Source organism: Grammomys surdaster, unplaced genomic scaffold, assembly GCF_004785775.1.
Source record: "Grammomys surdaster isolate TR1022 unplaced genomic scaffold, NIH_TR_1.0 62, whole genome shotgun sequence".
NCBI classification, from domain to species: domain Eukaryota; kingdom Metazoa; phylum Chordata; class Mammalia; order Rodentia; family Muridae; genus Grammomys; species Grammomys surdaster.
Window position 1 is genome coordinate 13,361,498 of NW_021604564.1, and position 10,835 is coordinate 13,372,332.

At 40.3% G+C, this 10,835-nt stretch overlaps 1 protein-coding gene across 1 annotated transcript in view; it reads left to right on the forward strand.

Moving 5' to 3' along the window:
- The window catches only part of Tnik (TRAF2 and NCK interacting kinase), a 399,376-nt gene extending 390,303 nt beyond the window's left edge, over nt 1-9,073 (forward strand). Inside the window, exons 27-31 of the mRNA XM_028762118.1 lie at nt 121-221; nt 2,306-2,455; nt 4,185-4,344; nt 4,600-4,739; nt 6,401-9,073. Of these exons, the coding sequence (XP_028617951.1) occupies nt 121-221; nt 2,306-2,455; nt 4,185-4,344; nt 4,600-4,739; nt 6,401-6,484 (635 nt within the window). The 3' untranslated portion in view covers nt 6,485-9,073. The remainder of the gene's footprint in view (nt 1-120; nt 222-2,305; nt 2,456-4,184; nt 4,345-4,599; nt 4,740-6,400) is intronic.
- The last annotated feature ends 1,762 nt before the right edge of the window (nt 9,074-10,835 follow it).

Sequence of the window (10,835 nt, forward strand, 5' to 3'; positions counted from 1 at the left end):
AATCTACCCTCAACTGTGAATACCTATAGACAGGCACCTACATTCATCGATATCATTAATATAAAACATCTTGGATAAATTGACATGGTTTCTAAATCGTACTCTTCTTTTCTATTTTAGTTAAATATGAAAGGATCAAGTTCTTGGTGATTGCCTTAAAGAATGCAGTAGAGATATATGCGTGGGCCCCTAAACCTTATCATAAGTTCATGGCATTTAAGGTAAGTGTGGTGTTGCATGTTTAATTCTCAGTTTTTGCCAGAGTTCTGTTTTCCACAAAAGCCAATATCAGTTTTATTATGTAGAAAAAAATTGTTTAAAAAACAATTCTTAAATTTATTATCTCAAAAGACTTAAGTATTAAAAATGCCACCCAGCTCATCACATTAAAATCTGATGTCCTCTTCCACTAGAGGTCTACAAACTGTTAACTTCAAGAGGAATTTACTGTGAAATGGGTACCAGGAAAAGTACCAAACACAACATTACACAACAACTTCTGTTGTAAAGCCACTGAAAGTCAAGTATTGTCTGATATTTTGTCTGAAAAAGGCAGATCTGTGATGGCACTCGAGTCCAGATCATCACTAATATTTTGGAATAAACTCTAAGGCTCGGTGGATATTTGTTTACCCTATTGCACAAAACTGTCTCTGAATTAAATGCTGAAGGCAGTCTCTCATGGAAAAGACCTCATTCCTCTGAATTTCCATCCTGAATACCTTTGTGTTTGTTTACCTCACCTTAGTCTGTACACATCACAGATAGGTTGGCGACTCATAGGTTTGGCGAGAGTGGGATGGTAATGTGCTTTGTTCCATTGACCCCATATTATAAAAAGTGAGCCCCAACTGCCAGAAAAACACAATGTATTCAGAATCACATAGCCTAGCCATATCTACTTTGAATTTTGGCTCCCATTTTCTCTTTCTATTTTTCACTTGCTTTCCCTACCTTTGTGACTATAACTGACTTTTGGATCTTTATTCATCTATGACACCTGCGCTATGTGAAAGCCAAATCTGCCATGAGATTTTGTCAGCACTCTTAGAGAATGAACCACTCCACTCCCATCTTGTTCTTTTAGTTCAGATGGCCCATTTGAGGCGTGCTCTGGGTGATAGACTCATCAACAGAATTGCATTGGCTCTCCTCCACAAGCCCACTTTACAGAAAGACATTTTTTGATTACACTATGTTTATAATGGCAACGCAAAGCTGACTCCCAAAGCTAATCTGGGGCTACTTTGCTGCCAAAATCTCTCTCCAGAAAAGCTTTTCAATCAAGATCCCCTTCCCATCCTGACATCTGCCCTCCGGGTCCTAGACAAAGACCATGAGACAATAGCAACAACAAGATTCTCCCCTCACCAGATCAGACCCTACCTGGAAGAGAAAGCACAGAGGCAAGGGCTTGAGTAGGAAAGACTGGCATAAGCCAGAGGTGGAACCGTCCCCTAAGACAAGGACAAAAGACATTAACTTCCTGTGCTGTGACAATGACAAGAGATGAGGAGAGAGTAGTGTTTAATGGCAGCTGTGGTTTCTTGAGTCTCCTAGAGCCCAGGAGCTGATAAAAGTACAGAATCATAACGAAGGTAGACAGGCAGGAACACTATAGCTATGGGGCTTAGGCCCTGAGTCCAATCAAACAGAGCTGTGGCAAACTTGGCCAGAGCTCTCTTCTTTTCCTTTCCAGTTAAATCCTTGGAGACAAGGACTAATATTTACAATCCATGAGTGGCATGATGTGGCTTTCACATTTTCTTTTCTTATTGCCCAAACCTATCCCTCAAAATGCTGTATGAAGTTTAGAGAAATTGACAATCATGGAATGAAAACCATAACCAGTGTACTCCCATTAATCGCCAATAGATTTAACACAGCACTGCTCCCAGTCTGTTTGGGAAGGAAGCAACCATAGCTGACCATGGTTACCACATCAGAGAGAGGGGGGCCATAGAAATCACTGCACACTCTCTAGAGAACAAAGACCAGAAATACACAGGGAAGAACAGCAGCATCCAGACCCCAAGCTTTTAACACACAATTTTGACACTATTGAAATTGACTACTGTAAACTGTCTTTACTGTGAAAGATAAGAAAAGGAAATTGGAGAACAGAAAATAAGCAATACAGCTTTCCTTCTGGAGTCAGACCTGAAGAGACCTAAACCTGAAAGTGACCTTTTCCTAGCTTTTCAACTGAAGAAAGCTACTTCCTTCAGACAGTGGCCAAGTGAAACTCTTAGGAATAAGACAACCTCTTTAAATGGTATGGATACTAATTAGGTGATTTTTAAAGTCTTTTGCAGATCTTCAGCATAAGCCTCTGCTCGTTGACCTCACAGTAGAAGAAGGTCAAAGGTTAAAGGTCATTTTTGGCTCACATACTGGTTTCCATGTAATTGATGTTGATTCTGGAAACTCCTACGATATCTATATACCATCCCATGTAAGTTTGAGAAATCTACTGTCTCCTGGCCCTTGCATTACAGCCCGTGTGCACAGAGATTTGGTTATCTACTGTCTCCCGGCCTTGCATGACAGCCTGCATGTACAGAGATTTGGTTGGGCCTATTTCTATTTGAAATCATGCTAATCTGTAAAAGTTGCTAAACTTTGGGTATCTCTGAATAGATAGAATGTTCTTAAAGTGTTATTGCTCCCTCAAGCTAAGTAGCACAAAAATGGAATTATTTTGAAGATATTATCTTGTCTTTTGGGGCTTCATATACATATGTTATACCATTAGCTGAGTTCCTGTTTCAGTTTTTAAAAGAAGTTTGATTTATTCTGTGCTAGAGAAGTACAATGGTCAGACACTAGTTTCTTGGAGAAAACCTCTTTTCTGCTATTAGTAGACATGCTGAGTAACTTCTCCAACCCTTAGCTTTCCAAGGTGTAAGGTGAGACTTCAAATAACTATCATTTAATTGACTCAGGACCCAACAGATTCAACTTCTTCTTGTTAACAACATGGTACCCAGTTTACTATGCTGACACATTGCATAAAACATTATCTTTAAAGGAAATGCCACATGGATCTACATATGACAGCTAGTAAGTTATGTTTCATGAATCATCCCAAGGCTAACAAACTCTCAGGATATTCTGAAGCTGATCCATGACTGATTGGCATTTTGAGATATTAAAGAAGCCCAGTGCTTATGCATGCCATTTGGATGCATTTACACACATGCAGTTGTCATCCACGCTGCATTTTACAGCTTTTTACTTGCATGTCCACATCATAGAGGAGAAGCTGGTTCACCAATGATTGTCTTTAAACCCCCAACATCCTATCTGTCAATCACATGTTAGAACGATGTGACACTGTCAACCAGGAGGAGGAGTAGCACCTCCCTTTTCATAGAACCAGTCAACCTATGCTTATTTTAGCAGTATGACTAGTGGTAAGGTAGTTCTCTATTTCCTTTCCCTAATGAAATCATTCTGGTATTGGAGCTCCCAGGTGAATTTTCTGGGTTATATATGCATGACCCTCTTGTGGGCACCCACCAATCTCACCGTATATGGAAGCAGTCTTTCTAGTGGGAACCCAGGAATTTCAGTCTTAGAAAAATGTTCTCAGAGCCTGCTTCTACCACCAAATACTTGTGTAGCTTTCATCAAGTTATAGAACCCTGAGACGTAGTTCCCTCATCTGCAAGAAAGCTTTGTATGATGAACTTTTCTAAGGACTAGAAATGATGTATACACACTGTCCAAAGATTAGCACACTAGGTACTCCATACACCCAATGTCACTGTCCTTAAGAACCACTGGATTCAGGATCAAGTTACTGTGTTTGTGTTTACCTGGAACAGAGATCAAATTAAGGTAGATTTCAGTCTCTAAAGTGAAAGTGACACAAAATTTCATTTGTAATTTTTAAAGATAAAAGTCACAAAGTTGTCTTGGTGTTTTGTTTTGTTTTATTTTGTTTTATTTTGTTTTGTTTTGTTTTGTTTTGTTTTGTGTGGTTTGTTGAGACAGGATTTCTCTGTGTAATAGAACCCTGGCTGTCCTGGACTCCATTTGTAGACCAAGCTGGCCTCCAACTCACAGAGATCTGCCTGCCTCTGCCTCCTGAGTGCTGGGATTAAAGGCGTGTACCACCACACAGAGCTGGTTGTCTTGTTTTGAAGCAGAGTAATCCCTGGCCTCTCTTTGTCTTCTAGATTCAGGGCAATATCACTCCTCATGCTATCGTCATCTTGCCTAAAACAGACGGAATGGAGATGCTCGTCTGCTATGAAGACGAGGGGGTGTATGTGAACACCTACGGCCGGATCACTAAGGATGTGGTGCTCCAATGGGGAGAAATGCCCACATCTGTGGGTAGGTTAACCATTCCTTATCTCCTTCAGCAGTTACACCCCCCAAATGAAACGAAGGGCAAGAAATGTGAAACAACAATTTGAGTCCACACACACAAAAAAAAAAGTCTGTGACTGACACTTGTAAGACTCACTCTGTCTGTTTAATCTCAAGTCCTTTGTCTTTTTTTGTGAGTAACAAATTTTTGTGAACAAATGCTGTGAGTTGTTGCCCATCTAATGTTTTTAATGCAGTTTTGGAAATTCCTTTTGACAGCCTACATTCATTCCAATCAGATAATGGGCTGGGGCGAGAAAGCTATTGAGATCCGGTCAGTGGAAACAGGACATTTGGATGGAGTGTTTATGCATAAACGAGCTCAAAGGTTAAAGTTTCTATGTGAAAGAAATGATAAGGTAAATCCGTTTCAACTTTGCTTTAGTGTTTGCATTTTAAGAGACCACCAGGTACCTGTGAAACCTTCATTTTCCTTTATACTGACTCAAGTCACATCCGTGTTCAATGATCAATGACAATCTTGAAATGGCATTACTTGGTTTGATTCATGTAACATTCAGAATCTATGACTCATGCATCCAAACCAACATAAAACATCTAAAACTTTCTTGTAAACTCTTGGTAACTTTTGTGGCCTGAGGGCCTTCTGGTGACTTAACCATTGTAGACTGTCCTATGCACTTAGAGCAGCTAGCCCATCATCAATCACCTCATAGTGGGTTAGCATGATGCCTTCACTTTTAGGCCTTTCACAGAGACACTGTTGGGACCTAGATTTCATATTATATTCACCATTAAGTGCAGAACATCCGACATGTAGAAATATGAACTTCTAAACAATGTCACTCATTCCTAAGAAACTTAGTCGAAAACTCTACTCCTGCCATGTCCTGTCTCATTTCAGCCATGTGTTTCCTGACATGTCACAGGCGGGGGAGGGGGGCTACATTCCAACGAAAGTGATCACGTCTGTCCAGCATGATCTGTCACCTCACAGGAGTATACTGAAATGGTCATGCTCTGCCTCACCCTCCCTGGAGAGTCAACTGGAGTCTTTAATAGCTAATTTACATTTGTGAGTCCACCCTTTGAGACTGTGTTCACCCTAGTAACCATGTCCACACAGAGAAGAATGTGATGGGTTGAACTGTTTACATCTCTATGTTCACCCCAGGGGCCAGGCTGGTCTTTATCCAACCCTGGTAATATGGATCTAGATTCGTTTACCCTGGCTAACTGCTTCTGACCTGATGTGGTCTAGTAGACAGTAGCTGTAGGAGATAAGAACAGTTACCAGGGGTCTTATCAGAGTATGTCACAAAATAGACTTAACAATTGAGACTCCAACACTTCTGCAGTCCCTAGATCCTAGGACAGGGAATGTTCTGCGTGTGGACAACCATACTGTAGTTCTTGATGATTCACCCCAGTAGGCCTGGTCCAACCCATCCTCTCAGACTGGCACCTCTGGTTTAGTCCCTGAGCTCACAACTAGCAACCTTTTCAGCAGATCTCCACTCTTCTCCCTATTTCTATTCCCTGGCCCCTTAAAGTAGCTGTAGTTTCCTCTGTAGCTCTAGCTAAATGTCAAGCAATTCCACAAGCTTCTTAAGAAGCCACTGAAACAAAGTAGCACAAGCTTTCACTAGTGACACACTCATTCTTCAGACCACAGACACTGGCTGACTGAAGGGCTATTACACAGCCCCATATAGTATTTTCCTGGGGCAGTGGTTCACTGACATTCAGCTCAAGCAAGCAGTAATCTAAATTCTGCTCACTTCTCCCAGGCCTTTGATAAAATGATTAAATTGGCTCAGACCTAATGGACTGTGCTTCTGCTTATTAATGCCATTATCTCCTTTGGCCTGGTATCTACCAACATCAGTAGAGAGCCTAAGTGTTAACCCGTAGAACACTGTAAACACTGGCCATTGACACTTAGCTGACACATAGCAAGGACAGGACATTCGAGAGAAAATGGCTGAACAGTTGAAGAAGAGAAGGGGGAAACCAGAAACCCATGAAGTTGAACTAACTTGTTTTTAATTTCAAACAGGTATTTTTTGCATCCGTGCGATCTGGAGGAAGTAGCCAAGTGTTTTTCATGACCCTCAACAGAAATTCCATGATGAACTGGTAACAGAAGAGCACTTGGCACTTATCTTCATGGCGTTATTTCTAATGTAAAAGAACATAACTCATGTGGACGTCTGCCAGTCTAGAGGCAGAATCAGAAGGCCTGGTTGAACATACTGCTCTCTCCGTTTCCTCTCCCTCCATCTCTCCCAATATAGTCCTTTTTGGTGTTGCAGCCTGGTTGAGAAGGAGAGAAAGAGGTGGCGGGAATGGCTGGGCAAGCAATTCTGAGGATGCTGCATTGTCTGTGGACAGAGATGGACCGTGTGCCCTTCGGAGTTAGGGATAGAGACAAATATTGTGTGCTCTTATGATTAAGCTGTGTTTATGCTGGTTTTTCAGTTCTTTTTTGTTAGATTTTTTTAACTTTTTTTCCCCCTTTACCACCTTACTTTGTAAGAATAGGGGGAAATGCTCACTGGGAACTTAATCTTTTAAAATTCTGTCTGCCTGTTAGCTTTAAGTATATGGTATGTTGTAAATTTTCCAACTCCCAGTAGTGAGAAACAGCGCAATAAAGGGACCCTATCTCCCTGTACTGAAGGCCATAACCACACAGTGGGGTAATTTAAGAATTTTCTTGCCTTCACTAACCCAAGAGGCTGTTTTTATTTTGTTTTGTTTTGTTTTGTCTTTTTTTTTAAATTACTACTGGCTAATGAATTTTTGAAAGAGAAGCAAAATAGCTGGTTTTCTCCTCTCTGGAGAAATAGATTTTAAATGGCTAAACTATTAGCCTTAATCTAATAAAATCAACTACTGCTCTAGTGAGTCTGTCAGGCCATATTTTGATATGGCCCTTTCTGGAATGGAGGATGTTGAATGGAACAGAGATGCCATTGAGTTGAGTGGGCTTGTGACTGGGGAGGGACTCTGGGATGCAACTGTCCCTCAGTTATTATGCAACAGATCAGGGCAAAAGATGGGATGACAGGTGGGTCACCCAGAAGGAGCTTCTGAGAAATGAGCTAATATGTCTATGTAAATACACACATGTCCTTTCTTCAAGGCACAAAGCCTCCTTGTTAAAAGGTCCCTTCATTTGGTCTTTGTTAGGACTGCAACTGATTGAGAGCTTTCCCAGAGCTGGAGGTTACACAACATGCTCTGGAAACCCTCCTGAGGGTGCCACTTTTTCAACATAAAAACTGTGATGGAAAAGAATTACTAATAAATGTTTCTGAGCTGCCTGTGTTCTTACTGGGTCAAGGGACTAGACTTGCAAGCCTGCTATGGATACAGCAGGCACCAATAGCTCAGATTTTAGGGAACCTAAAGGCAAGGCTTTGACAAAATTATAAGACTCTAATCATGTTATGTTCCTCCAAACTTCCCAACATACTGTTAACAACATCCGTGCAGAGATGTGTATGTATTTAGTTCAGGTTGACTTGTGTCCTTATAGAAACCCTTACTGAATGATTTGATCCTTTATGTGACTGACTGGGATTTTCCCCAAAGCTATAAGCATGGCTGCCTATGGTATCCAGGTGTTGCGAAACGGTATCTGTGCTGTGCTTCCTGTTTTAACCTACCTCGTTTTGTTTGTTTTTGTTTCTCTGTTCATCACAGCAGTGTTATCTCCAGGAGACATATAGAGAGCTCACCCGGCAATCTCAACTGTATTGAACATTTTCAAAACAGTAGTTGACCAAATTGTTCTTTAAAAATTGGAGGGAGAAAAAAAATCTCCAATGACAAAATCCTAATGTGGGTTGTTTTTAAAGAATGCAATTACTGTAAATGAATCAAAAAAGAAAGACAAAAACTGTGACTCACCTGGTTTTGCCTAAACAAATGAGCAGCTGATGTACTATTAATGAGAACGTAACATATGTTAGGAAAACGGTACCTCTTTAATCTGGTGGTTGGCCAAAGGGGATGAGAAAGGGAAATATTCTGAGTTCTGGACTAGGTGAATCTGTAATCCCCAAAGGTGATTATTGTTTGCAGTTATCTGAAGCAGGTAACACACAGAACTGTAGTGAGGGTGGTCTTCAAGAGATCACCTGGATGTGCCCATCATGGTTCCTCTAGCTCTCAAAGGCAATGAAATTTTCCCGTTCTCATTTTTACTGCTGGAGTTACGCTGCTGAACAACATTGTCTTCAAGAAATTCCACGGGACAAATTCAGCAATAGCTCTGGGTTCAATTTAGTAACTATCATAATTGGATGCTGATGTGGACAAAAATAATATGGATTTGGGTCTTGTATCCAAATGTGATTGCCACCAGCTCTTTATATTGCTGCTGTGATGTTTTGAACCTGAGGCTTCTTTAAATTATGTTGCAAACTGAACTTTGTTTTAATGTTTTGTTTTGTTCTTATTTCTAAGTGATACATCTGAAACACACAGCTTTAAATGATTTTTTTATTATGGGACTTTGGGTACAGTTAAGAAATAAAAGGGAATCATTGTGTTTAAACATAAGGTAGTTTGTGAATGTATTTTTTAAAATCTAGATTCATTGGAACAAGAAAATCATAAGAAAACATATTAATGCCGTCTTGTTTACAGTATGTACAGTGACATAACATTACATGAGCTTTTTCTGGTGCCAACAAAATAAAACACAGACGTTAAACATCGAGCCATGCCTTTTATATTTTTGTACAAATATTTTGCACTGAGCATACAGCAAACCAAATTGAAAAGAGTCCCAGTAATCTCTGCTCCCTAAAATAAATTTACAGAATTCCTTGAAGCAGTTATCCTCAGAAGTAAATATTCTGGCATTTATGACAGGTCTCAACTCTGACATCATGAGACCTTGGTCATGCAAAATGTATCAGAATGGTGCCCTAGTGTTTCTACATGCAGATCCCAAATTTAGGGTTGATTTTCTTTTCTTTGTTTGTTTCTGGTGGGTGTGATCTACTATAATTTAAAATGTCTTCTACTTTTATCTTTCCTTTTAAAAGTTTTTTTCCCAGAAATTAGCCACGTTTTCATTTTTCCACAAGGCAGAATAGCTCCCACCTCCCCCCCAGTTAAGCTTTAGCAGACCTGTCCATTCTCAGTGCGTGAAGTTGCTGTCTGTCCATCCAGCAAGCCCACCACTGAGCATGTCCATGCCACAGCGTTGGTCTGGGACCTAGAAACAGATCATTGTGCGTGAATGCTGGCTAATTTGTTATAGGTTGGATTCCTGTATCCATTGAATGGTAGAGATGGATGAACTGTATATCTTCCCCACACTGACTTCCATTCAGATCCTACATAGCCATCTCACACCATACAAACAACTTATAGTAAGTACCACACAGAACCTGAGAGTTAGTTGGAGCTCAGTGTTTTTCTTAGGGAATTTTAAACAAACTTCAAGACCTACACTTTGTTGTTATTATTGTTGTGTTTATTAAATAGTATACATTGAGGTCAGGGCAAACTCTCCTAAGGCCACTTGGACTAGGTTCCATGTCTCTGACACTACCACACTAACATTGTTTTCTGGGATACATACCAAACAGACCTTGCATCGAGTATACATTTTTTTTTAAAGTCTTGTAATTCCTGGTTGTCTCTACATACTTCTAAAAGTTTTCTGTCTGCTCTTGTGATGCACTGATAATTGTGTCTCTGATCTCTCTTGTTCAGTAGAGTATAAAGGTGCGTGATACTCAGGCCTGAGCCATTTGCAGTTTTGTCCACTGACAAAGAAGGGCCAAAGTCTGACTTCACAGTCCATAAAGTTCTCTTTAAAAACTGCTTTCCTTGCTGCTGTGTGTATAAGTTCCTGTCACCGTATTCCTAAACCATGCCAGTGTTATGTGTGTGTTGTCTTGGAAAGTCTGCATGAACAGATGCCACTGGCTTTGTGCTGACTGCTCTACAGTATATGGTGTGCTGCATTATTGTTACGAAAGAAGATATAGATGTTGATGAAACTTCATCTTAATGCGTGACAGGAAAACACAAGAATATCTACCAGGCTCCACATCCTCCAGTGTCTCTCTAGTGCTATGTTCTGACCATCTCAACAGTGGGAAATGATTGGTTACCTTTTAGTTCATTCCTGAAAATTTAAAACTAAAGGTCTCAAAGAACACACACAAACCATGTCATGAGACAAGCTTTCCATGAGACCATAGAATTATAACACAAAATTTAAACTCTAAAGTCCATTTCTTTTTTAACCTGATGGAGTTTCACATAAATGCCATTGAATTTGGTCTTGCTCACTACAGCAGTAATAGGGACCCTAAAATGAGCTGTCCTTCCATGACTCTCATAGTCACTACAGTGTGACTATAAAATGATCTCTTTTCCAGAGTCAAACAATGGGTAGAAGCCCTTCACCTTTTGTAGTTCCCCAGCTAACAACACAGACACCTTGGGGAACTATTTTCTAG